Genomic DNA, 27,891 nt, shown 5'->3' with positions numbered 1-27,891 from the left:
CCTGAGTGTGGGGCCCCGTTGTGCCAGGTGCTGTACGTGTACACACACACACACACACACACACACACAGACAGTCCCTAAAGTGCTCACCATTCAAGTGGACAAGACAAAGGGTGGGAGGGGAAACTGAGGCACAGAGCAGGGTCATGACTTGCCAAGGTCACACAGAAAGTCAGTGGCAGAGTTGGAAATTGAACTCAAGTCTCATAAAACCCAGCCCGTCGCCCTTCCCACTCGACCACGTCGCCTTCTCAAACCAGGTGCGGACCCCCGGTGATTCCACAGTGCGAACCCAGCCCCTGGAGCAGTGCCATGTAAGCCAACAGTGAGGCCAGACACTGAAGCATTGCTAACGAGGGTGGGGGATAGGCTTGCGGGGGGGCTGTCCCTCTCTGCACTGGCCAGTCCCCAGTAGTTTAGGCCTTTGGGAAAGGCAAAGACAAAGATGATAAGAAGGCTGCCCCGCATGGAAAACCCCGACCCCTCTCAGCATCTGCCCAGAAGCCAAGATAGGAAGTGCTCATGGGCACCCCATGGGCCCTACCTCCATCCTCTGAGAAATACCTCGCACTAGGCCTCGTAGTGAGGAGCCCGCACCAATGGCTGGCAGCACAGGGGGCACCCGGGCTCCTTTCATGCTGACGGATACCCTGCAGCGCGGCGTCAGTCTCTCCTCCTAGTGCCAGCGGCACTGGGGGCCCCTCTATCCAGTCTGACCTCCCAGTGCTGGAGGACTGGGCCTGTCATGAATTTCTGGGGATGAGCCATGCTGGGTGCAGAGCACGTGCCAGCATCATCAGGCAAGACGTTAGCTAGCTGGGTTTACAACAGATGGGCGGGGAGTCTCTCTCTGCCACCATCTATCGCCTCTACTGAGGGCCCGGAGGGAAACCCACCCCTCTGGGCAAAGTAGTTATACCAATGCTATGTCAACAGGACAGCTTCTCCCATTGGCACAGACAGAAACACTACAGTTGCAGCACTGAAAGCGTAGACAAGCCCAGAGCCTCTCTACTAGTCCATTCGGCAGGGGCCAGGGCAGGATTGGAGCCCCACGGAGCTCTGATCAGTCTAGCTTTCAATGCCTGAAGCAGTGAGCCTTCTGCCCCCCTCCCCTTGCGCTTGTACCTTGTGTGACGTTGCACTCCATATGCTTTATGGAAATATGCTTATGAATATGACATAACTGGAATATGCTTTATGCTAAATACCCCTTGTTTGGTGTCATTAGAGAGCTTGTAATCTACTAAATGTGTTCAGCCTATTTGTTTGCATGTATTATTTCTATATCTGGAGCTAGGAGGATAAGATATAAACTTGTATCACTGATGTAAACATATTAAGTGGAGGCCATTAAGGGTGCTCCAGAAACAATAAATTGTAAATAGCCTTAGTTACTTGAAAGTCTTCCTGTGTATGTGTGGGCCAGCCCATGCGGAATGGAGACTAGGGGTCTTACAGTGACATGTGACTATGTCACCTGATAATGAAATCCATCTTAAATCCAGTACTTTTCCATTTAGAAGGAGGGGTGGGGACCCAGAGAGACAAAAGATTCCCGCCTTGTGCCAAAGCTATAAAAGGGGGTGGAGCAGGACAAAAGAGGTAGCCGGTCATAAGAAAACCCCTACTTACCACCTGTGATGTCTGCTGGAACTAACAAGGACTGTACCAGGGGAAAGGATTGGGCCCAGACTAGGCAGGCGTCTAGTCTGTGAAAGAAGCTTATTGAAACATCTCTGAGGGTAAGATTTACCTGTAATCAGTTTCTTAATGTATTAAACTTAGACTTCCATGTTTTTGCTTTCTTTTGCTTGGTGACTTACTTTGTTCTGTCTGTTATTACTTGAAACCACTTAAATTCTACTTTTTATACTTAATAAAATCACTTTTGTTTATTAATAAATCCAGAGTAAGTGATTAATACTGGGGGAGCAAACAGCTGTGCAAATCTCTCTATCAGCGATATAGAGGGCAAACAATTTACGAATTTACCCTGTATAAGCTTTATACAGAGTAAAATGGATTTATTTGGGGTTCAGGCTCCCAGAAAGGCTGAACATTGGGCGCTGGAAAAGTCCCTAAGAAGCCCCTGGGCTGAGTGAATCTCAGTTTCAGTGAACTGCAGAGGGGCATGGCCCAACCTCGGGGTCTGTGCTGAAGCTGACTGGAATGTCTAACTCAGCAAGACAGAAGTGGAGGGGTGCCTGTTCTGGCAGGAGGGTTGTTCTCAGTGGTATCCCAGCTCATCAAGTGACAGTCTCGAGGGGTGTCTCTCTGACCGAACCCGTCACACCTTGTCCAATGTATAAAGAAGCCATGTATGGCTAATGATCATCTGTCTTTTCCAGGGCTAGCCTGCAAGTCTCTATGGCTGACCAGAGAGCTGGGAGGGGCGTGGCATTAGAATGACCAAAAAAGTGAATCTGAGGGGGGAAGGGAAACTATTTTCATTCCAACTCTTCCTTTGCCGTGTGCTCCTGTTAATGCCTGTTTAACCCTCCCTGGGAGAAAAGTGAGCCATGCAGAACTCTCCCCCAGGGGACAAAGTAGCTCTGCAAAAATCTTGACAGTCAGCTGGTGTGCCGGAAGATGCAGGACCAAGTCCTAGGAAGCCATCAGCAAGAGCTGTGGCTTTGCATCCAGGTTACAGCAAATTGTCCACCGTATTCTTCCTATGAGAAAATGGGGAATCTCCCTGTGGACCTGACCAGCTGCGTGCTGGGTTCTGCTACTCTGGAGGGCGGGGGGTGAGCACCCGCAGCACAAGACTCGCACCCGTAGCAAGCATAGGTTTGAATCCCATCAGAGCAAACCCAACCCTTCCTCCTGCAGTGATGAGAGCAATCAGATTGGCCAGGAGCCAGTCGCTGTGCAGGGATCAAGGTCCTGCTGCTGCTGTGACACTAACCCGCTGCCCCCCCTTCCCTGGAAGCCATGGCCTTGGGGTGCACCCCAAGGCCCAGCATGACCTTTGTCCCCACACTTTGGCTCTCACTCAAACTGCCAGCGGCCCTCCCTGTCCTCCCCCCACCCAGCTGGAACACTTGGTAGCGGAGCTGTTTGTGGTTGAATGGACAGGGTGATGATATTGGCGAGGGCGGCTCGGGAAGGCACCGAGACACCCAGCATGAATATTTCAAGGCATCGGAGCAGCCAGCTCATGCGGAAGGAGCTGGGCTCGTCTCAGATCGGCTTGGCATGGAACAGGGTGATTGTGTTACGGCGACGATTATGGAGCTCACGCACCGAACCAGAGAGACGCCCGCCCCTGCCGGAACCCACGGCATCCCCCACATGCTGCTGTCGCAGCTCCTAGCCAAGGGGAAGCAACCAGGGATTTGTTCTGATCTGCTAGGTTCAGGGTTCAGGCAGCCTCCACATGGCTCCTACAGGCCCCTTGGGTTGCCCTAGGAATAGTGACAGGCTCCGGAGCAGGGGCTGCCTTTCATTGCGTGTGTACAGCACTAGCGCCAAAGGAGCGTCATCACTGCCTGAGCCTTCTAGGTGCTGTTACTATAAAAACAATTCATTCATGGTTCCTTTTATCCGGGAATTCAAAGCATTTTCCGAGCTCACAGCTTCCCTGGGAAGCAGTTAGGACTGTGTGTGCACTGCTATTGGATTGTGTATGCACTACACTGTGTGCACTACAGTCGAACTGGGGCATATGCTTGTCTGACAACAGTGAGGTTCCAATCAGGAAGCTGTTCACCTCCTGAAAGATCAGTAATAGGGAGGTTTGGCAGAACATCAATGAATCAAACTGCACAGGCAACTGCTGCCTCCTGATTGGCTGCAGCTGATTTCTCTGAAAAGGCATATTCACCTCTAATGAGCCAATCCGATGGTGCATGCAAATCTCTGCTACCTGACTGGTTCAGAGATTAACGACAGCTCTTTTCCCAGCCTTCTCCTTTGGAATGTCATTGTCAGAGGGAAAAAGTGTTACCAACTGGAAAACCACAGTCATCGTGGAGCGAGTTTTCTGATGTACCCTTGCTGACTCCATGCAGCCAGCTACGGCCTTCAGGTTTCATCAAAAATGATTTATGCGCCTGAAATGTCCTTACATTGACTTTGGGAGTTGTACATCTTAGTGTTCACCTCAGCAGAAACCAGTATCTGCTCCCTGCTTGGATTTAGATGAGGAAACGAGAGGCCAGAAAGACTAAGGGGAATGTTTTAAATACGGCAGGGTCTCACGTTAGCCACCCAGAACCCGAGGGACCCACAATCATCAGCCACTGTGGAACTGTACCTGAAAGTGACTAGCCCAACCTCCCCAAGCGAGCCATGGCAGAGGTGGGGATAGAACCCAGGAGTCCTGGAGGCTGGTCCCTGAGTTCAACCATTCGAACACACTCCCCCTACAGCAGGGAACTATGGCTCTGCCCCAAAACTGTGCCCAAGGACACCATCTGTCCCTCTGTGCCACTGGGGAATGCTATGGTGGAGAAACATCTCCCATCCCTGACTCAGAGGGAAACATCCTCTTGAGGGTGGATTGTAGGTGAGTTCAATGCCTGGGGGAGCAGATGTGGGCTCTTGTCCGGGGAGGGGCAGGCTGGGAGGGCAGAAGGGGTAAGGAAGTGGATGCTGCAGTTAGACGGGTCAGGTCCAGGGCTGGGCACTGAGTAGGTTTGATGAAGAAGATCCAGAAGATTTGGGCCAATGGGGAATTGCAGCAGCTGGGCCTTGCTCAGAAGTGGAGGTCAGTTCTTCCCCCTGGAAATTCTTGGAAACTCCAAGTCATGCTTGGGTGTGATGCGGTGCATTCCCAGAGCAAAGAGCTGCATAGAAGCCAAGGACAAAAGGCACCAAGGAGCAGAGAGGGGGTGACCCCCACCAAAGGCAGGGAAATCTCCCCTCCTACTTGAACACTGAACCCCTAAGTGGCAACACAGCTTCAAGGCTACCCAAATTCACAGGCTGTCAGCACATCAGCAAATCCACGGCACATTTGGCAACAGAAACGAAAGCCCATTGCTGGCTGGCAAGTTCCTAGAACACCCTTAGCGCATTTGCCATGGAACGGGCCATGCCCGGCCATGATGCCATGAAAACGTGCCTGTACTCTCACCCCCGTCCCTCCCCACACAAACATCTGTCACACAATCCCAGCTGTTCCTTGCCACGCAGGCAGATGGAGCAGCGCGGCCGGGGCTGCGCTCCCACATTTCCCCAGTATGGCAGGTACATGCCTACTGGGCTAGCAGGAGGAGGAGACATGGGCCTGGGTTTCTAGCATCACAAAGCCCCAGTGCTGGGGCGGTTTGGATTCAGAGCCTACAGATACAGGAGGTGCTAGAATCTCGCAGGGGTTGTGGGTGTTGAATCCATGGGTCTGGGCTTGACCAGTCTCTGGAAGCCGGAATGTTGCAGCTGTAACTGACCAGGACAAAGGCTGCCCCTGTCCAGCTGTAGTGCATTACAGAGCCATCAGACACATCCCAGCCTCCCACAGCTCAGGCCTCTGGCCAGAGCCCAGCAAAGCATGGAGACACTATTTTTTCCATTCCCAGCACCTTCTGCTGAGCTGTGGCCTGGCGAGGCAGGCTTTGCCCAGTCACCCTCTCCTCAGGGGGCGCAGCGAGAAAAGCAGAAATGCTGCAATAGTGTCCAGAAAAGGGAGTCACCTCCAGGGAAAGAAAGAGAGACCTGGCAGCTGATCTCTGCAGGGCTTCAGTCCCTTATCATCACCCAGCCCCAGGCCAGAACCAACAGGTGGGCAGCCCGGCAAATCCTGCCCAGGGTCCCCTCCCCATACGGGCCTGCCCCTGTGGGGATGCTGCTGAGTGGTAGGTGACTACAGAGCTGGGGGAAGGTATCGCCCTGATGCCATGTGACCAGGAGGGGACCCCTTAGGGACTAATGAGCTGCTGTGGAGCAAGTGTGAAGTGTTATAAAAGTCCCCAAGGGGCGCCTAAATGCACAGGAAATTGCTGCCTGTAAGTCACCCCTGGGCTGGGGGCTACTGATGGCAGCGCAGGCCCCACCCACAGGATGCTTGGTCCTGGCAACTGCCTCAATCAAGCAGCCAGGCTGCATGACACAGAGAAACCCCAGCGCCGCTGACCACATGGGGACAGTCCAGTCCAGCCACAGCTTTCCACTCTGGGGAGCTTGGCATGGCTGGGACTGACGCTGCAGCTGGGAGCTGTGCCTTCCGCCGGGAGAGCAGCGCCTATGAATCCAGATCACTCCTCCCTGGGCAGAGGAGTCAGCACAGAGTCTAGGCACCATTTCTCCAGCCTATGCACCACTTAAGTCGTGCTTCGGCCCAGCTTAAGTGTGAGCCTGTCTCCTTGTGTATGCACTATACTGGGCCTTAGACAGGCCCGTTGGCAAAGGGCTGTGTCTGCCCCAGGTGTTCCCTGCACAAGCAGCCGGCCGTCCCCGCAGGGGCAGGCTGGGGAGTGAGGAGGAGTATGGGCAGGAGGAAGAAGTGGCAGGTGTGGTTTGGACGAGAGCCATCCAGCTGGGGCAAATCAAGTGGGGAGTTTGGGGGGCAGGGAGCTGAACCCAGCACAGCTACAGGGATGGGGGAGAGGGGGAATGGGGTGAACCCCTTTGAGCTCCCCTGGTATTAATGCAGGCCGAGAAACACCTCAGGATCCCCGATTTAATGGCAGCCCTGCAGACTCGGCTCTCAGGTGTGCATGGGATGGGTGTGGGCAGGGGGAGGGCCTGAGGAAGAACGGCTGCTGAGAGTGAGCTGTCATTGGGAAGTGGACCACTCTGATGGCTGATTGGTGAGTAGCTGACCCAGGGGCAGCCTGGCCTAGGGATGGTGCAGCTGAACCGGGAGAATGGGCAGGAAAGGCACTTGGGTTTTGCCCTGCCCCTCTGCATGGCCATGCCACGTGCTGCCTCACCCAGAAAGACTCCGGGCAGCGCCTGGGGGTTGGAAGCAGCGTTGCACAAAAATAACCAGTGTGTGTTAGCCATGTGGCAGCCCCCCATCACACAGAACCCTCACTAGGCACAGAATGCAACCCACACACGTATGTAGAACATTCTCACACTAGTGTGCAGGCACCCCCCTCTTCACATTCACCCAGACTCACACACGTGTGTAGACCCTCTCACACACAGGTATACACACACACACACAGAGCACATGAGCGCCTGCACACACACACACACACACACAAGCTTTTGTGGCTCATCAGTTCTGCGGTGGAGCAGTTTCGTGGCGAAATGCAGCCAGGTCATTATTGATTCCTGGCTCTGGAAAAAATCAAGACCACAAAGGACACTGAACTGTCTGTTTTGTAAACGTCATCTAAAATGTACAAGGCTCCCCGGAGAGCTGGAGATCTGAATCCCCCACCCCTGCCTCACACACACACACACACACACACACACACAAAGTATGCAGGCGCACAGAGCAACGCAATCACATCTACACTGTCACGGGAGGTCACCCTCCCACCCCCAATCTCCTGAGGTTTAAACTGCAGCACTCAGCGAGCACGCCCATCTCCTGCAGTCAGTGCCACTCTCCAGCTGAGGGGCGGAGGTTAATTAACCCAGCGAGTGCTGAGCCTTACAATGATCAATAGGATTGGGGGCACCTTCCCAAGGCTTCAGCGAGGAGGCGGGAGAATTAAGGGGTTAATCGGAGAGCCCCTGACTCTGCACTAATATCTGCACTGAGCTGTGACCTACTGCCCTACAAAATCTCGCTTCGGCATCACATCCATTTCCATTCCCCCCCCCCAACATATTAGCAGCCCAATCTCAAGGTGGCTAATGGCCCCATTTCGAGTGCTCTGCTTCTGCCTGGTGCACTATTGCCAATGGGAGACATGATGGGGCACAGCTGGGGAAGTCACAACATCTTACTGATTCCAGGTCACAGTCAGCAGGAGAGACATTAAAGGCAAGATCCTGAATTGGATTGGGGGCCTGGAGTGCTCCAGGACAGTACAGCACAGGCAGGGCAACTCCCCCACCGCCACCAACATGCCAGAGTTGGAGGGAGTAGCTGGAGGGCTGAGAGAGAAGTCTGGCTTCCATGGCCCTGTGCCCACTCTGCAGGCTTCGATTACAAGGTATGCGGGGCAGGGATGGCATCTCTTCCATGTTCTGTACAGCACCATGCATGCGCCCATCCTCGGCCTCTCTGCTGAGGTGCCCCAGGATCCCCCAGGATCTGGACTGGGATCATGCACCCATGTCACCAAGGCCGGGCATCACAGGAAACGACTGCCAGGCACTACCAGCCTGGGCTGCCTTGGGAGCAGTCACCTTGGGCACGAATGTAGGACCATCCCCCTCTGGCTCTCATATGCCCCAGAGAGATGCCACTGTCAGACCTAGAAGATCAGTAGATCCCGCAGGTCTCTGGCATGACCGTGTACCTGGGCATGCAGTACTGCTGACTCAAATTATACTGCACCTGGCCCATCTGGAAGGGTCCTGGGTGGCCCCAGCAGAGCTTCTGCTGCTGCTAATGGCACAGTCCAGTGGTCACAGACCTGACGCTGCTCCAAGGTAAGTTCAGCACCCACCCGTTTGGATGCTCCTCCGAGCCTCTCATGGAACAAAGCTCCAGATCTGGCCACAACTCCTGCAAGGAAAACCTTTAGCACCTCTGCTCCCGGTTCCATCCAGAGCCCGGGAGGAGAGAGCCCCAGGAACCGAGGGTCGCTAGGCTCAACCCAGGAGGCTTGAGGTTCCACCACTGAGTGGGAGCGCTCTGGGGCTGGGTGGGAAAAGGGGCAGGGAAGGGAAGCACGGCTAACTCACGGACTCCACAGCAAGCCCGGGTTTCTGCATCTGAAGCAAAGCAGCTGATCCGCAGGGCCGGATTGTCAGTGGCAAAGAGAAGAATCTCGACAGAGCGTGCTCCCCCCAACTCAGCTCGCGTCACTCAGACTGCGTCCCCAGAGAGAGCCATGGCCCAATACAGGAGACGGGACATTTATCTCAGAGGCCCTAGTGAGGCGCCTGTGGTTAAAGGGGACGGCTGTATCGGGATGGCTGGAAGGACTGCTAGAGAGTCATGGTTTAATCGGCAAACTGGCTTTGTCATTGACTGGGTCTGTCTTAGCGTTGATCGTTTTGGAGGATGGGGGTGGCACACGTGTTTCACAGTCCCGGATAATCACCATATGAGAACAGCCCCCTAGTGCTTTTCGTTGCTAGATCTTCAAGTGCTTTACAAAGGTGATGGGGAAACTGAGGCGCGGAGCGGTGAAGTGACTCACCCAAGGCTATGCAGTGGGTCAGTGGCAGCGCCCAGTGAGGAACTCAGGTTACCCAATTCATTGTCCCATGCCTTGTCCACTAGACTTCTCTGCCTCCCCGCTACGTAGTTCTGAGCTGGACCCTGCCTCTGGTGTTCCCAAACGCTATTGACAGACCCCCCAAGAAGGCTCAGGATGTCGGGGGGGGGGGGTTGGGGGAATGGTTAGACTCCCTCCTGGCTTCAGTGAAAAGAACGAGTCGGAGCAGAACAAAGCCCTGCAGCGAGACATGGACCATCAAGCAAAGCCATCCCCACCTTGCCAGAGCGCTCTCAAAGGCAGCGTGCAGTCAGCCAGGTCTGCCGGGCCGTAGGCCCCAAACCATGTGATTCCCGTAGTACAGGGGGTCTCAGAGCCTCGGCAAGGCTGGACTTAAGGCGGCTTTCTCCTGACAGCTGGGCACTTGGAAGGAAAAGGAGAAAATGAATCCCATCTGTGTGAGGAGCTTTAAATAAAGGAGGGAAACCCACTGGCAAGCAAAACAGCAAAGCAAAGCTGAGCAAGGCAGCAGGAAGTGACCCTGGGCATGGGAACCACAATGAGTGGGGGCCACTGTTCTCACTCGGTGCAAAGGAAGCTGCAAAGGCGCTGTCTGTTGGATGCACCTTCCCACTTGGTCCGTCTAAGCAGCTTATCCGACGGTCCATGCTCCCGCTGATGGCTCAGCATCAAGCTGCTATGAGGTGTCACCTACACAGAGGGCTTGGTCTTGGCTCCTCTCTGCACCTTGGCTTCCAGCCAGCCAGCCACATGAATCTCTGCACACCAAGATCGCAAGGGGTGAGTCCCTCCCCTTTTGTGTTACCTGACTCCATGCGCTGTCCCGTGCATGAACCTGCACTAACTAGGCTTCTGCATCTGTCACATCATGGCATTTGAGCTTGTGTTTGCACAGGATGATCTGAGACCAAACAAAGCCAGTTCATTAATGATCTGGAGGATGGCATGGACTGCATTCTCAGCAAGTTTGCAGATGACAGTAAACTGGGAGGAGTGGTAGATACGCTGGAGAGTAGGGATAGGATACAGAGGGACCTAGAAAAATTAGAGGATTGGGTTTTTCAATCTGATGAGGTTCAACAAGGACAAGTGCAGAGTCCTCAACTTAGGATGGAAGAATCCCATGCACTGCTACAGACTAGGGACCGATTGGCTAGGCAGCAGTTCTGCAGAAAAGGACTTAGGGGTTACAGTGGACGAGAAGCTGGATATGAGTCAACAGTGTGCCCTTGTTGCCAAGAAGGCTAATGGCATTTTGGACTGTTTAAGCAGGAGCATTGCCAGCAGATCGAGGGATGTGATCATTCCCCTCTATTCGACATTGGTGAGGCCTCATCTGGAGTACTGTGTCCAGTTTTGGGCCCCACACTACAAGAAGGGTGTGGAAAAATTAGAAAGAGTCCAGCGGAGGGCAACAAAAATGATTAGGGGGCTGGAGCACATGACTTATGAGGAGAGGCTGAGGGAACTGGGATTGTTTAGTCTGCAGAAGAGAAGAATGAGGGGGGATTTGATAGCTGCTTTCAACTACCTGAAAGGGGGTTCCAAAGAGGATGGATCTAGACTGTTCTCAGTGGTAGCAGATGACAGAACAAGGAGTAATGGTCTCAAGTTGCAGTGGGGGAGGTGTAGGTTGGATATTAGGAAAAACTTTCACTAGGAGGGTGGTGAAGCACTGGAATGGGTTACCTAAGGAGGGGGTGGAATCTCCTTCCTTAGAGGTTTTTAAGGTCAGGCTTGACAAAGCCCTGGCTGGGATGATTTAGTTGGGGATTGGTCCTGCTTTGAGCAGGGGGTCGGACTAGATGACCTCCTGAGGTCCCTTCCAACCCCAATATTCTATGATTCTATGAGTCTATGATCTCATGGCATCCACCATCCAGGAGCAAAGGTGCCACAAAGAGACCAGGGCTCCTGCTATTTTGGCCCCACAAATGGCTCCATGAGCCATGAAACTAGCCCGTAGGAAGCACCACAATACCAGGGCCAGACATAAAATGATGTGGCCCCATCACCGAAGGGCTTACAACCTAGTACAGACCAGAGGGTGACCCTATGGATCAGGATGGAAGAAAGAGAGATTGTTATTATTACTTACAGTTTTCAGTACTTATTCAAGCATTCAAGAATTAACAGACCCAATGGAGTTACTCCTGATTTACACGGGGGCGAGTGAGGGGGGAATCGGGCACAGGAGTTACTCCTGATTTATGCCAGACCCCACCCCCCACATAATGGAGAGTTTGGGGCACTGATACAGCCCCTTAGACGTGTTCTATATTTAGCCTGATTCACCTGCACAGGGAACCAATTATGTTTCATTCCGTGGGTGGGGGAGGAGGGAATCCTAGAGCCAAGCGCTAGGGCAGTATTTAGAACCCTGCCAATAGGGACACATGACACTTTAATGGAGCTCTCTGCAAACCCATGTGCTTTGCCTTTCACTTGGCCCCAGGGCCAATAATAAGCCGGCAGCTGCTGCTGGGGCTTAGTGCCCATGCACAGAGACTGAGGGGCACTGGAAGCAGATGCCTGCATTACCGTCCATCATTCCCCCGTGGCATGACTGGGGCCCCAGGTAGTGAGCAGCCATAGAACTGGTACCGCAGGAGAGCTCCCCTTACAGTGCCCCATGCCTGATCCATGTTCCCCTGCTATGCTGCAAGGTGCCAAGGGCTGCCACAATGCGGGTGGGGTGCGGGATTTTAATCCAAAGATCAGCACTGACCTTGTTAAAGGCAATGGATGCTAAACACCCTTCTTTTAGGTTCAATGGGAGCAATGAAGCCTAAAGACAGATGCAGACAACGTGGGAGACCGCCCAAAGCAACAGGCCACATGGCAGTCACAGCTAATCTGTGTGGGCTGAGGGGTTTCCCTGCTTGCAAATGCAGGAGCTGGGAGGTTGCGAGCTGTGTGTGTTGGAGGCAGAGAGCCAGGAGAAGGAGCTGTGAGCCTGATCTTGAGAGGAAGCATCAAGCAGCCAGATGGAGCTTCTTGGGCACAGAGCTCGCTGGAGGGGCAGGCATGGGGATCTCTGAGCGAGGAACCTGCCTGCTGCTCCTAGTTTCTGCGGTGTTCAGGGGGACGGGCCTGCATGCACGTTCTTTGTAAATAAACCAGATCCCACCAACAACCGACCTGAGTCACAGCATCGATTTCTCCTCTTGACAGAAACAACCCTGCAAGGCCCTGGATATGGCTACCACTTGGGCCAAAGGGGCAACATCCCTCTCTAGGGCAGCTCAAGGAGATCAGTCGCTCTGGCCCATTTTCAGCCTTTAGCCACAGTAAAGAAAATCACTTAGTGCCCTATGATGTGTTCACATGGCCACAACCTGTACAGAGACCCACCACCGCCACATCGCCAAAGCCCAATGAGCAGCCACCAGTAGACAATAATGCAACATCATTACCACTCCAGGTAGGATCTGAACCCGTGACCTAGAGCTGCAAGCCGGTAACCCCCATCCCCGCAGCCAGCCAGCCTTTTCCTACCAGCCTTAAACCCTACAGTCATCAGACTTTCCAAAAAAGGAGCTTGGGGCCCCAACTCTTCCGGCTCCTAAAGCCCCGAGAGCAGAAGCCCGGTCAGCTGAGCACAGAGGGAGCTGGCAGGCTCTGTCTCGGGAAGACTTCCCTGGATGTCGGGCTGTAGGTCAGATCCCAAACTGACTCTGTCTCCCCCAGGCAGCCTCAGAGCCCTGCCTGGCTTCTGCTCTAGGCTCCTATCGAACCTCCCAAAGAGGGCAGCAGCAAGCAGCATAACAAGCCAAGTCCACGTCCATACAGTATGGACACTATGGGCTCTAAGGGTCTGGCTACACTGCAGTTCAGACACCCATGGCTGGCCCGTGCCAGCTGACTCGGGCTAAGGGGCTGTTTAATTGTGGTGCAGACATTCCCTGAGCTCTGGGATCTCTCAGGGTCCTAGAACCCGGGCTCCAGCCCGAGTGTCTACACCACAATGAAACAGCCCCTTAGCCCGAGCCCCTTAGCCCAAGTCAGCTGGCAGAGGCCAGCTGTGGTTTTTTAATGGCAGTGTAGACATGCCCCAAAGGGGCAACGCAGAGACCCAATCCTCTTTACATGTGTCTCTGGGAGCAGCCACTTCCCGGGAGACAAGGGGACCTGCGCTAAGTCAGCATATGTGGCTATCACAGCCCTCTCCCTCCCCCCCACAGCTGCCTTTGTTTCTCACCCACATAGGCCAAAAAGAAAGGGACTGAGGCTGTTAAGGGACAGGGCTCCTCGAACAGAGTGGCCATTTGGGATCAGGAGAAACATACAGGGTTACTGGTCTCATCATGTGTCAGCAGGGCCAGTTCTAGGCACCAGCTTGGCAAGCAGGTGCCTGGGGCGGCCACTCCGGAGAGGGGCGGCATGTCCAGCTATTCGGCGGCAATTTGGCGGACGGTGCCTCACTCCTGCTTGGAGCGAAGGACCTCCCGCCGAATTGCCGCCGCAGATCGCAATCGCAGCTTTTTTTTTTTTTTTTTTTTGGCTGCTTGGGGCAGCAAAAACCCTGGAGCCGGCCCTGTGTGTCAGAGAGTCCCCAAGACACCCACCAGAGCTGCGGGCTCTCACCACACACCACAAGCAGCTGGCATGACTAGGAGCTGTAAGCAGCGTAGAAGGCCAAATACCTCCCCATGCTCTGGGACAAATCAAATACCAGGATTATTTATTTTCTCATGCGTTGAAACAGGAAACCTCCAATGTGCTGAAATTCTGGCCTTGAGTCAGAGGCGGGGGCGGGGAAGAGACGGGGACTGGATTTTTGTTCAACACAAACCCCCCCAGGCGGCATCTCAAGAGCTCGATGGGATCAGCATGGGGAGGGCTGCGTTTCAAAAGAAAACAACACATGCTTTAAATCCAAAAAGTCCCACCCATCTGTCCCCTTCTAACAGCCACTTTCACAGCATTACTTGGCATTAGAAACCTCTCCTGGGCAAGGGTGGAGGAGAACTCAAATGGGCTGGGGAGACTGGATGCAGCTCTTTGCAGGGATTGGCTGGCTGCCGACTCCCACTAGCCTCAGGGTCTGATCCTGCCAGGTGCTGAGCAGTCTCACCTTCTAGTGGGGGACCCACAAGAGGCAGAGTGCTGCTGCGGGGCACTGAATGACCCAGCACCCCCTGGGGATGGAACAAGATCTCCAATACGGATTTTCCCTCTGCAGCGCCCTGCTCCCGTGCAGCAGGGACTGGGATCCATCTGCCCCTCCACTTGAATGCCCACTGATTGTAACAGCCGGGAGGTATGGCAGAGTCACTGGACTCAGGCCTCGTTGGTTACACATCTGTGGCCCAGAGCTGTGAAATTAACGAGGACTTGTACAGAGCTCTCTCCATGCTGCAGGGGTATTTTTAGGATCAAGGCGATGCCCCATCCCTCGAAGGATGTTTGGGCTATTTCTCCCCCCCCCCCCTTTTTATACTTCCAGGGATAAATGGGAAACTCATGACATCGTCTCTCTCCCTGTGAGTTTCCATTTCTGACACGCAGCGAGGAACAGACAAGTCTGGGCTGTATCAAATGAGATCCCCTCCACGCCCACTGATGTCAATGGTCAATGGACAGAGCTGAGCACAACCCAGGATCAGGGCCTCCGTCTCTGCTCACATGGAGTGTGTGTATGGACCAGCTAGGCTGCTGCGAGAAGGACACGAGGGAGGTGTTTCTGGACATCCTGCCTCGGAGAGTTGATCAGGAATTATTGGTTGATTCCCTTCCTGGCTGCTTTTAACCACTGCTGGGGTCCCAGCAGACCCAGGGCGAGCTGCCTTGGAGCCGTGCTCTCCTTCCTCTCCCTGGGATGGCTCAGCAAACATTCCAACAGCACAGGTGCATGCAGTCAGCTGGCTTTTCCTCCGGTATCGTCTCTAACCAGGGATCACATACACACTGCCATAAACCAAAGAGAGGTGGCACAGAAAACATCACAGCCTGCGGCTAACCCAGTCCTGCTCCTGTCACCCTGGCTATTGAGACTGACCTTCCCTAAGATACTTTCTCCCACCCAGTCCATTTGTAGCCTTTCCCTGATGTGGGGGATAAGGGTGGTGAAGAGAAGGTGACCTGAGTTTAATCCCATGTGCACCAGGGAGCAGTTAGTACCATCTCCCACCGATCCCAGACTGGTACTCAAGAAAAATCTGCAGAGCACTGAAAGCATCTTTGCTGGTTCTAGCCCTATCAGGCCCTGAGACACTGGGCCTTGAAATCACGTCCTTCTGATTACGGTCATGCTTTTCCCTCTCCTTCACCAACTGCCCACTGGTTAGGCAGCTGATCTCCCCCAAACCACTAAAGGACCAGATTCTCAACTAGTGTAAATCAGCACAGAACTACTGAAGTCAATGGGGCTACACTGTTTTACACCAGCTGAGGATCTGGCCCTTTGCAGAAGCGCCCGGCAGATGCTCTAACACGTTAATTTCTCACCCTAGTCGCTGTGGAAGGAGCAAGTACTAAAGCCGGATCAAAGACCAAGTGGCAAATACAGCCAGATGGTCATTGGAATACGAAGCCCCAGATCTGAGGACCTGAGCGAGGAGTGAATGGCTCACATTGCGGAATAGCTCCGAAGCCCGCCAGCTTCCCCGTGGTTATTCAGCACTCCTTCCCAGCCCTCTGCAACGATGCACCTGAGTATTGTCCCGTGGTTATTCAGCACTCCTTCCCAGCCCTCTGCAACGATGCACCTGAGCATTGTCCCGTGGTTCCCCAGGATCCAGCCGCAGAGCAGCTGGGAGGTGCTTCCCAGCAGGGGCAGAGACTGACACACACTAGCTCTGCTCGAATTAGTGCGCTACAAATAGCAGTGTGGCTGCGGTGATGGCACGGGCAGTGGCCACCCAACCCCCTGGGAACATACTCAGGAGATAGCTTGACCTGCTGTGGCCATGCTGCCATTTGTACCTTGAGCACAGCGTGTGTGTCTACCTGAGCTGGGACGCTCCCTCCCAGCTGCAGCGCAGACAAACCCTCGGTCTAGCAGGGCTAGTTCAGCACCAGGCCTGGCTCTCAACACAGTATTGTTGCCATTAACTTTGCTGATCCCCAGATGCTGCCTACGTCAGATAAAAGACACTTCCAGAGCTGCCCCATGCAGCCTGTATTCCTCCCAAACACACCACTCTGCCCAGGGCACAACAGCACCTTACAGGATGCTGGCCCGCTGGCCTGGCACAGCAAGGAGCACCATCTCTGCAGGCCACCAGATACTAATTATCACCCGCCACAAAGCATGGAACCTACTAGAAATATAGTGGGTGGGGGAAGGATTCTGTGATGTATATAATTATCCATCCATCCATCTATCCATCCATCCATCCACCCCCCGTCATGCATCTATCCATCCATCCCTCTATGCACCCATCTATCTATCCATCCACCCACCATGCATCAATCCATCCATCCCTCTATGCACCCATCTATCTATCTATCCATCCATCCATCTGCTCTTTTTGTCTCTCTCTCAATCTTGTAGACTCAGATTCCAAGGCTGAAGGGACCGTTGTGATCATCTAGTCTGATCTCCTGTATAATGCAAGTCAGAGAACTTCCCCACAATAATCCCTAGAGCAGATCATTTAGAAAAGAATCCAATCTTTGGATCCCTCACAGTCCTTGTAAGTCGTTCCAGTGTCAATGACTCTCCCGGTTAAAAACGTACGCCTTATTTCCAGTCGGAATCTGTCTAGCGCCAGCAGCGGCACTCACCCCGTGGTGATGTCGTCATCCTCCGTCAGGGTCTTCCCCATCAGGTCGCTGTCGCTCATGTACCCGGACTTCAGATCCACGTCGTCGGCGTCCAGCGACTCGACGAGCTCCAGCCGGGAGATGTGGCTCAGCTTGCTGGGGCTGCGCATGGGCATGGTGTGGGAATAGTGCGCCCGCTCGCCGTGCATGTACCAGCTGGGGGTGCCTTCTGACCGGCAACTCCCACCCACTGAGGGAGCATCCCCGGCCTGCAGCCGGGGGCTGGATTGCCCATAGCGCCAGGACAGGGGGGAGGAGCGGTTGGACAGGCTGGACACGCTCCTGGGGTTGGCTTCGTCGCTGTCATAGCAGGTCATCTCCAAAGAGCTGCAAGGAAGGAGCAGAGAGCAAAGCTTTAGGGACAGGGGCACCCCGGGGCGGCCCTAGGGGAGAGGTGGAGTCCTGGGCTCCATCCTGCTATCGGACCTGCAGCTGCTCAGCACCTCTGAAAATTAGGGCATGTCCTTAGTCACCCGGCTTTGACACTTCAGGTCCAAGGATGGGGTGGAACCAGGATGGGAACCCATGAGTCCACAGTGCTAGGCCACTGTCTCAACTGTAAGCCTCTCCTTCTTCCCAACTGCCCCTGATCCCTATTCCCATGACCCCAGCAGCCCCTATGCTCCCCTCATTTATCTCCTTTCCCCCTCCAAATGGCTCTGCACTGCTCTTGGGCCCTTTCCAAGTCTCCCACGTCCCAGGCTAGTGCCCTAACCACTGGGCCGTCCTCCCTCTCTGAGCCTAACGGTACCGAGGAGTCAAGCTCTGGGGCTGCCTTGCCCTCCAGCGTGGCAGGAAAGCAATGGCAGCCTTGGAAATAGAAAGAGATTAATTTAGGGGACAGCATCCCGTTCCCTCCCTGTGTCTTGATTTGAGAGGCAGCAGAGGCAGGCGCTGGCTCCCCACTCCGGTGAGGGCCCCCTTTCATTTTGATTCAATAAAGTGGGTTTTGGATGCTAAATACAAAGTGATGATTAAAAACAAATCGACGGTGGATTAACAGCTCTGGAGAGCCGCCCAGCAGAGCTGGTTCCAATCATTTGGTTGATGCACAAGAGTTGTCTTATTAAATCTAAATTAAGTGGATGTTTTGGAGCCTGTAAACTGAGGGACAAAGCTGCCAACATCTTGCTTTGCGCAGGCTCCTGGACCATGCGTGAGGGGACGTGCCTCAGCTCTCTGGTTGCAAACTCCGGGAAATGCATTTCCCCAGAAAGATTTCAATGAGGCCCGGATAGTATTGCGTCCCCTGCTGACAGACACACCAAGAGTATGGCAGGCCCAGAGCAGAGAGCCTGCAAACTCACTTCCGTCTGCCTGTAACGGGGAGGAACTTCACACAGACAACTCGGCTGCCATAAATGGGGGGCTTCCCCTGCCCCGACACTGGGATCCTGCCCCTGGCTGTGAATCGGTTGTTCTAGCCAGATGGAGAGCAGGTTCTGAATCCATAGGAAGCAACTGATCTCTGGAATCTAGCAGAGACAAGAGCCAGTGGGAGGACGCAGGGGCACCAGCAGAGCTGAGTAAGGGGAGTCCAGGGCTTGGATAGCAGAGGGAGTTGTACGGCTAGACAGAGGCACGTGGGCAGAGCTGTGGCGTGGAGTAACAGCGGGAGCCCTAGGCTGGAAAAGCAATGGGGGCCAGGGGTGCAAATCAGGATTGAGGGGCATCAGCAGAGCAGTGGGGTGGAGGCAGCCCACGTCTGGAAAAGCAGTGGGGGCCGGGGGTGCAGGTCAGATTGAGGGGCATCAGCAGAGTGGTGGGTGGAGGAAGCTCGCACAGCCCCTGCCATGCACTCAAACCAGCCTATTATTTCCTTATTTTAATATCAGCCAAATTCCTCAGCCCCTCCAATCTTACTGTACTGTACACACACTGCACTTCCTCCTGCTGCTGAGTGGCCCGGCTGCCCAGCGCCCGCCTCCTTCAGACAGGGGAGTCTCCACGGAGATGCCTCCAGACTCTCTGGACACCTGCAGGCTCGGTAGGCAGGGGATGGAGAGACTTGGCTGACTCGGCCTTGGCTAAATCAGGGATTGGTCCCACTGTCTGTTTCGCTGACTCATCAGGCTGCACAAGGCAATGAACAAAGGGAGACTGGTCTGAAATCCAAGGGCATTTGCTAAGGCACAGAGCGGGCCCAGCCTCGCTCGTTGCCCTGCCCTGCTGGTATGTAGGGGACAGGGAGTCCCGTCCCTGCGGTTATTCAGTGCTTAGCTCAGTCAGCTGCGAAGCTGAGTCAAGTCCGAGCTGCATGGGGGGGTGATGGCCGCATTGGGACATAATCCCATCGTGACACCAGAGCAGAAGAGGCCAGGGTGGGAGGAGGGGAGAACCACTGGGTAAGTTGCAGGAGTTGGCACTCCACTAACATCTCCCGTCGGTGGGGTTTTGGGGGATTCCCCAAACCTTAGCTGCAGACCCAGGCAACGAGCAAAGGGCTTTCACCACAACTCCTTGGTGCGCATCCACATTCCCCACTGATGGGCGTGCAACAGGGAGCGGCCTCAGAGATCCCAGGGCATATGGCACCTATGGAGAAGCAGGGATGGGAGCCACCGCATCGGAGGCTGGGAGTGGCGCTAGACATCGATTGGCGATGGAAGAAAAGCCAGGGAGCCCAGCCCCAAACCGTGCACCAACGTTTTCCACATTCTGCGGTACAGCTGGCGATTTGCACACTTGTCTCCTGCACTTGGCTCAAGTGCACAGCGCACTTAACTTGTGATCTCAGTCATAGAATCATAGAATCTCAGGGTTGGAAGGGACCTCAGGAGATCATCTAGTCCAACCCCCTGCTCAAAGCAGGACCAATCCCCAACTAAATCATCAGCCCACACGCAGTGCGCTTGGCCAATGCTCGTATGCAGGCGGCGTGCTTGGCCCGTTCTCTCACACGGTGTCTGTTGTGCTCAGTGCGCAGGTTTGGCTCACTATGTGTTGATCTTGTGCCCAGTCTGGGCGGTGCACACGCCGTGATCCAGCGGGAGGCTCTCGGTGCTAACATGTCCCTTGTTCCCTTGACTCGTGCCTGCGTTCTCTGCTTGGGCCCTTGGCCACTGGCTCAGATTTCCCGCACATCCAGCATGTCTGTGTGTTCTGCCCCTGGCCCCTGATGGTGATTTCAGTGCACTCGGCTCTTGTGATGGACTCTTGCACCCTCGTGGTTTTCAAGTGCTCAGCTTCTGCACCGTGCTGTGTGTGTTGGCGTGTCCCGCTTGCTCACTGACATCTGTATACTCTGCTTGTGCACATGGCTCACAGTTTCCGTGCAGTGAGCACGTGCCCCCCCTGGCTTGTGCTGTGGGTCCCCAGTGCAGGCACGTTGGACGCTATGCGCTCAGACTGCGCCCATGGAGTGTGTACTCTCCGAGTGCTTGGCTAGTGTACATCTGTCTCCTGCTCTCTGTGCACACTCCTGGGTGTGTTCTAGCCTGGGCTGGTGTTTCCGGCGTTCTCAGCTCCCATGCATCTGGCTTGTGACAGCTGCATGCTTGGCTTGTGCTTGCTGCATAGAAATGCAGGGCTGGAAGGGTTCTCAAGAGTTCATCTAGTCCATTCCCCTGTATCTTAGACCATCCCTGACAGGTGTTTGTCTAACCTGTTAGCAAAAACTTCCAATGAGGGGAATTCCACAACCTCTCGAGGTAACCCGTCCCTGAGCTTAGCCACCCTTAGATAGGTTTCCCCAATATCTAACCTGAATCTCTCTTGCTGTAAACTCAGACAATTCCTTCCGTCTACCCTCGGTGGACAGGGAGAACAATTGATCACCATCCTCTTTATAACATTATTTACCCATCTGAAGACTTCTCAGGTCCCTGCTCAGTCGTCTCTTCTCTAGATTAAACGTGCCCAATTCTTTCAATCTTTCCTCGCAGGTCAGATTACCTAAACCTCTGATCGTTTTTGTCTCCCCCCTTTGGCCTCTCGCCATATGTCCACCTCTTTCTCAGGGCGTGGTACCCACAGCTGGACACAGTTCTCCAGCTGAGGCCTGACCAGTCTGTGCAATCCCTGCCTCTTGCTCACGGTCAGGTCCTGGTTTCTGCTCATGATCCTCTGCTCCTGCTTTCGGGGCTGCTGTGTTTTCTGGGCTCGCCCCAGGGGCTGTGCTCCCAGGACTGGTGCAAGAGCATAGCTAGTGTTCTCCGCCTGCTCCCCTTGGGCTGCCTGGGTGCTCAGCCCATGAGCTCACAGCAGCTTGTGCATGGATGGCTCCTTGTAGGCAGGTCTACCTTACCCCACTCTGAGCCCCAGCGTCTCTGTGCACACAGCGCCACAGGGAATAAAGGTGCATGGAGCTGGGCCATGCCACTGCTTGCAGGAAGCTGTTGCTAGTGAGCTGCCAGCTAAACATTAAGCAAAGCAGATGGGCTGGAGCTCTGCCCTCCTCCCCTCCTGCCCTGACTCATCTCGGGTGGAGCTCAGCTGGCAGCTCTCCTCCTCCCGAGTGCCCTCACGGTGATCCAGCGTGAGACTCTGGTTACGCAAGATGGGAAGGCGAAGCCACAGGTGCTGTCCAGGAGCCGGATTGCAGGAGACCGGAGGGGTGGAGCCTTCCCCTCTGACTCCTCGTCCCGAGAGCCCACTCAGACAGGGGGCTGGCGTTCACAGGGGCGGGAGCGATGGTTGAGTTATTTATTTCGGTTCATGCCCAAATGTCCTTCAGCTCCCTGAGGCGGAGACAGGGGTCACCCCCACAATACACCTCCCCGCCCCTCCCACGGGGGCAGGGAGGGTCCCACAGCCCTGATGGGTCTCAGCTCAGATAGTGACACCATGCTGTGCAGAGACCTGACAATGGGCACCCGGCTGGGAGCAGCCGCTCACGTCCCAGGCCTCCAGGCAGCCGCAGAAGGGACCCTCGCTGAGCTATCCCCTGCATGACACATGCAGAAGGGACCTCCCTGTCTCTCAGCCCTGTCCCTGGCTCCTTGCTCTCTGCAATCCAGCTGGCTGCCTTGACTCCTCATTCCCATCACTGGCCTCTCTGCCGTTATCACTTGGCCGCTGATTCCATGGACTCAGTGGTGAGCTAACCCTGCCCAAGCTCCCTCCCTCCTCCCACTGGCCACCCCTCACCAGGGCACGGCCTCTTCCTGCTCCGCTCGCTCAGTCTCATCACCTCCAAGTGAGAATCCCCTGCCGCCCCCCAGCCCAGATCACTGAAGAAGCTGCTATCTCTGCATTAGCTCATCTGGGCCACAGAGCCAGGGAGGGGAAAAAGCTTACTCAAGCCGGGCACGGCTGCCAGCTCCGAAGGTAAGCAGCGTGACAAGGCAGCTCCCCCGGAGCTGTGCTGCAATAGGCCCAGAACTCTGGCCTAGAGGCCAACTAGCCCAGCCCTCCCGGCTACAGGCCACGCTGGCTAACGGAGCCCCCCCGACCCAGCAGGAGCTGAGCCTGCAGCCATTGTTTGGAGCAAGGGGGGCCCAGGCCTTCGTGGGATTGAGCCCAGCATTTCACAGCTAAGGCCCATGCCCCAATCCCATGCCCCAATCCCAGCTAGCCAGTGGCAGGAGCTTGGAGGGAACCTGGGGGCGGGGAGATGTGCCTGGCCACTCACGGGGAGAGCTCAGGGTGTCGTGTTAATTATGAGGGGTGTGGTTCTGGGTGACCCAAGAAACTCCACCCCCACCCCTATGTTAGCAGCTGGTCCAAGAAAGATCCCATTGGAGCAGAAATTATGCCCCCACCCCACCCCTCCTGTACAGCCCAGCGCTGCCACATGTAGCCAGCCCGGCTCCCTCCTGCCAGCTGTGAAGGGGTTGGAAGGGGAGATGGGTCGGATCCAAGGGCCCCGTTTCAGCCCAAGCTGCTGCTGTGTAGGGCCTGGGGAAGGCAGCTCCATGGGGCGTGATGCAGGCAGGCCAGGCCATGCATCTCCAGGAGGGGGCCCTGGTGCCTAGCACTCAGGGGATGGGTGTGGTCGGCCCCAGGTCTCTGATCCATGAGGAGTCTCCTTCCTTCAGCACCAGGACAGTGTGCTGGGTTGGCACAGGAAAGCCCTGTGCATCTCAGGATGGGAGGCAGGAGCTGGGGGCCTTGGGGAATCAGCCCTGCCCGCTGGCTGGTTTTGAGCAGCGGGATGGCACGTTACCGTGTCTAGCTAGGGGACCTCCCCCGCCTCCTGGAGGGGTTAGGGGGCTCTCTGAAGGCTCCCGACTTTCTGACTGACTCACTGCATTACCTGGGACAAGTCCCTGCCCCACTCTATGCCTCAGTTTCCTCACCTGTAAAAGGGGGTAATAATGATATGGAGCCAGACATTGCGGAATGCTTTGAGACTCTTCCCTGAGAGGCACAGCTTGGTCTTTGCTCGGTGGTGTGGGGAAGGTGATGCAGAGAGCTACCACAGTCAGAGGTGGATTCCACCCAGGACCTTCTGCACCAAACACATAGCCCCTTGAGTTAGAAGAGCGACTCTGGCGGTGCTGAAGTTGCCGTGAGCAGCCCCTAGAGGGAGCGGTGACCACGGACTCTGCAACAAAGCACTTTAATCTCCCACCGCCCTTGTGCTTTTAAGTAGTTGAGCCTTTTCCTGCTGCTTGTGCTGCCCCCTGCAGGGGCAGCGGGGCTAGTGAGAGCTGTTAGCTGGGCTCCCCAATGAAATCCCCGCGTTGGCTGAGCCCCTATTCCAGTGGGGCAGAGCATAACTCATGCTGGGAGCCAGAGCGGGGGGAAGGGGGCTTCAAATGGACATAAACACGTGGGGGTCCCCCTATTGTGCTCATCCCTGGTGCTCTTTACAGAGCAGCTGGAGTCAAACTAGCTTCCCTGTGTCTCTCTCCTTCTCCACCTGGCCTGACATCATCCTCTAGTGGCTGCAGCCCCCATTGCAGGCTGACATGGGTAGTTCCCAGTGCCCTGCTTTGGAGGAATTTGAAGCATATCCTTGCCCTACTCACTTCTCCTCTCCAAACCAGATGGGGATTTGCTGGTGTCCTTAAGGAATCACAAGCCCAGTCAAACTTGTGTCTCCAGCACCGTACCCGGGTGAGCCTGGGGAAACCCGTGATCGGCTCGGGCAAGCAGCTCTGCTTTCACAGATGGGGTGACACATGGGCTTGCCGTGCCATGACCTACAGATTCCACCAGCAATTCATTCCAGTTGCTGGGAGAGCCTGGTATCAGCACTGCGCTAAGCTATAGTGCAACTGCACAGGAGAACGGCTCACCACAGAGGGGGCAGAACTCCCGTTTGGGCTGCTACTGTAAAGCTATGACTATAGAGGCAGTGTGCCCTAGGGGTTAGGGCACAGGGCTAAGACTCAGCCGACTTGAGTTCTAGTCCCTATTACGTGACCTTGGGCAAGTCATGGCCCCTCTCTGTGCCTCGCTTTCCCCTCCCACTATGTCTGTGTAGACCATACGCTCTTCAGGGCTAGGACAATCTCTTAGGCCTCTTCCATATTGAAATTTGCACAGATTTAACACAGTTTTTCAAGTCTATTTAACCCCCTGTATCTCAGGCCTTGTCAACATGACAGAGATAAGCCACAGTGTCAATTTACAGCAAGAGTTAAACTGGTGCAAGCCCCCAGGGGATGCACTGATTCTAAAACAAGCTGTTCTCAAACTGGGAGCTGGGAACAGGTTTAAATCATGCTGAAATAAACGACCCTTATCCCGAAAGAAGAGTGTTCACACAGGTTTTTTTTAAAACTGGTTTGATCGATTGAACTAAACTAATTGAATTAAACCGCTGCATGTTTGTGTGTACCAGGGTCTACAAGCATCCCCATGAAGTTTCCACCAGGACTAAGGGCTTGTCTACATTTAAAACGCTGCACCACTTCAGCGCGACAGTGAAGACACTGCCTACGCTGGGGGGGGGGGGAGAGGGGGGGGAGTTCTCCCATCGGCATAGGTAGATCACGTCCACAAGGGGCAGTAGCTAGGCCAACGGGAGAATTCTCCTGCGGACCGAGTGCTGTCTATACTGGGGGTTGGGTCGGTTTAACTGCACTGCTCAGAAGTGTGGATTTTTCACACCCCTGAGCAATAATTATACTGGCCAAATTTTCTAGTGTAGACCAGGCCTAAATTGACTAAATTGCTAAAAAGAGCAGCGTAGACATCCCTGCTCAGACTGGAGCTCAGGCTTGGAGACCCAGCCCTCTCGGCAGAGTGGGAACACCAACACGGCTATTTCTAGCCCCGGAGCGCTAGCCCTGCAAGCCTGAGTCAATTGACCCAGGCTCTGAGACTGGCTGCTGCAGGGTTTTTTTGGCCCTGCAGATGTACCCTCTGTGGCTGTGGCAGCCCCTAGCACAATGGGACCTTGATCTCAGCTGGTGCCTCGCGGTGCCACCGAAATACACCTGCTAACGAGGTGCGACTCACTGTGAGAGGTGCTCCAGAGAGACTGGCTGGAGGGATTAGCGAGTGGGGCAGTGAGAGTCATCCCTGAGTCAGAGGATGGCAGCTCTCCATGCTGGGACAGAGGCCTCGGTGACACCGGGGCTGTCAGATTCTTTCCCCCGGGGGAACAGCCCCACCCTGGGCTGGAGACACTGCCGCAGAACGAAGCCCAGCCACATCACTAGCCCCTTGTCCCGCCAGGGTCCCCACCCCCCAGAAAGGGCTCAGCTTCGGGGATCAGACCCAGCAAGGAGCCATGGTGGCGGAGGAGGGGGAAGAGAGGGGTCAGGTGAGAGAGGAGGGGAGGGGAGAGCGCGGGCGTCATGGCCTCACCTGTGTGACACCTGGGAGCCTCTCAGACTGGACATGGTCTCCTCCAGATTCTGCCGAAGGTCCAGCACGTTCTGCACCGTCCTCTTCCTCTGGGACTCGGGGTCTGTAGTAACACGGAGAGCAAAGGCTTTTATAGCCATGGCTGTAGGGTGAGGAGGGCGACACGGGCCCCCTCCATGCCCCCACCCACTCACCTACACTTCCCCCATCTGTTCCAGGTGCCCTCACGACGCTCCCCACGCCATGTGCCCCCTCCTCACCCAGCTGCCATCCTTATACTGTCTGCCCATGTGTCCCTTCCCTGCCCTCCCCCCACTGGTGCAAGCGCCACTCTGCTGCTTTGGCATCACAGAGCCACATTCTGCGACAGCTGGAGCCCTCAGCAGAGCTGTGAGTGTGACCCATCTCCCTGCCAGGCCTGGGGCGCCTGGACCCGCACCCTGCCCAGGTGTTGCCAAGGTCCTCAAGAGCTGCTTTAGCAGGGAAAGTTTCCCTGCCTCTGCCCAAGGCCAACGCCCGGGAGAGGGAGCGTCTGCCTCCCGGCTCCTCTCCGAGATGGGCCGCAGGGAGAGCACCGGACCAGAACTTCCTACATTCCAAGGCCAGAAGGGACCATTGGGACACTGCACAGCACAGGCCGGAGAACTGCCCCACCGTAATCCCTAGAGCAGATCTGAGTAAAGACCTCCCGTCTGGATTTAGAAATGGCCAGTGATGGAGAATCTGCCACGAGCCCTGGTCAATTGTTCCAGTGGTTAATTACCCTCCCTGTTAAAATGTTCTGCCTTAGTTCCAGGCTGAAATTGTCTGGCTTCAGCTTCCAGCCATTGGATCTCATTAGATCCGTCTCTGCTAGACAGAAAAGTCCATTATCAAATTTGTTCCCCATCTAGGATACTCGCAGACAGTGATTAAGTCACCCCTCAACCTTCTCTGTGTTATGCTAACTAGGCCCAAAGAGCTCAGTCTCTCACTCAAAGGCAGGTTCTCTAATCCTTTAATCATTCCCCAGGCTCTTCTCTGCCCCCTCTCCAATTTATCAACCTCCTCCTCGAATCGCGAGCACCAGAACTGGACCCAGGATTCCAGCAGCGGCCGCACCAGAGTCAAATACAGAGCTAAAAACACTGCTCTGCTCCTGTCCAAGGATTGCATTAGCAAGCAGCACAAATCTCCATTGCATTCTAAACTCAGTCCCAGCAGAGCCCCCCACCCAGCCAGGCACTGGCAGCTTCTGACCCCAGCTCCACGGGTGTGGCAGCTCCCCTCCCCAGCCAGCCAGCACGCACAGGAGGGGAGCTCTGCAGGGTAGGGGCTTTCCACAAGCCCAGCTCACCCTCCTACTCTGCTTGGCTGAAGCTGTTGCATCATTAGTGCTTAGTGTCAGTGCTACAGCCCTCCCAGGGAGCAGGGGGAGCGGAGGGAACAGGCGCATGGGCTTCAGGAACAAACAGAAGCCAGCAAGGAAATGCTGGGGCTGGCTGCCAGCCAACTGAAGGCAGAATGAGTGGCAGCAGCTGGCAAGCTCATTCCAAGGGATCTGAGCTGCTGCCCCAGGAACTGGAGCCTGCCATCACATGCAGGAATCCTGAGCAAACTGCTCCGCCTGCAGACCAGCATACCCAGGGGAGGGGTGCTACCTGGCTGGCTCTCCCTGGGATTGCAAAGCTGGCAATGTCTCTTTGGATGATACGTTGCCTCCAGGGAAACGCCTGAGCAGGCCTGCAAACCTACCCGAGAAGCCTGCTGCAGCAGGGTGTGACATCCCTAGACCATTGCTACGAGCCTGGAGGAAAGGGAGCTCCTAGTGCTAAAGCCACAAACCAGGGACCATCTACACTATTCAGTCAGCAGCCTTCTGCTCTGTAGATATCTATTTGTGCAGTAGATCAGTAGACAGACAGACCGACTTGTTCACGTGCATTTTGGAAGACAGATGGGCAGACAGAGCAGTATACTAACAGCTAGGAGCGTGGACGGAGAGACAGAGCAGTATACTAACATAGGGTTACCATACGTCCAGTTTTTCCCGGACCTGTCCGGCTTTTCGGCAATCAAACCCCCGTCCGGGGGGAATTGCCAAAAAGCCGAACATGTCCGGGAAAAATACCGTCCAGGCACTTCCCCTCCCGCGGCTGCTCTGCGAGTCCTCCCCTCTCAG

General features: G+C 55.2%; 1 protein-coding gene across 1 annotated transcript in view; it reads right to left on the bottom strand.

Moving 5' to 3' along the window:
• The window catches only part of NAV1 (neuron navigator 1), a 210,592-nt gene that overhangs the window by 75,959 nt on the left and 106,742 nt on the right, over positions 1–27,891 (bottom strand). The window contains 2 exon segments of the mRNA XM_034767609.1: positions 16,989–17,354; positions 25,731–25,833. Of these exon segments, the coding sequence (XP_034623500.1) occupies positions 16,989–17,354; positions 25,731–25,833 (469 nt within the window).

This window comes from Trachemys scripta, chromosome 4 (genome assembly GCF_013100865.1).
Source record: "Trachemys scripta elegans isolate TJP31775 chromosome 4, CAS_Tse_1.0, whole genome shotgun sequence".
In the NCBI taxonomy this organism is placed as follows: Eukaryota; Metazoa; Chordata; order Testudines; family Emydidae; genus Trachemys; species Trachemys scripta.
The sequence above is the reverse complement of the archived record's forward strand: the minus strand, read 5'-3'. Positions and strand labels throughout refer to the sequence as shown.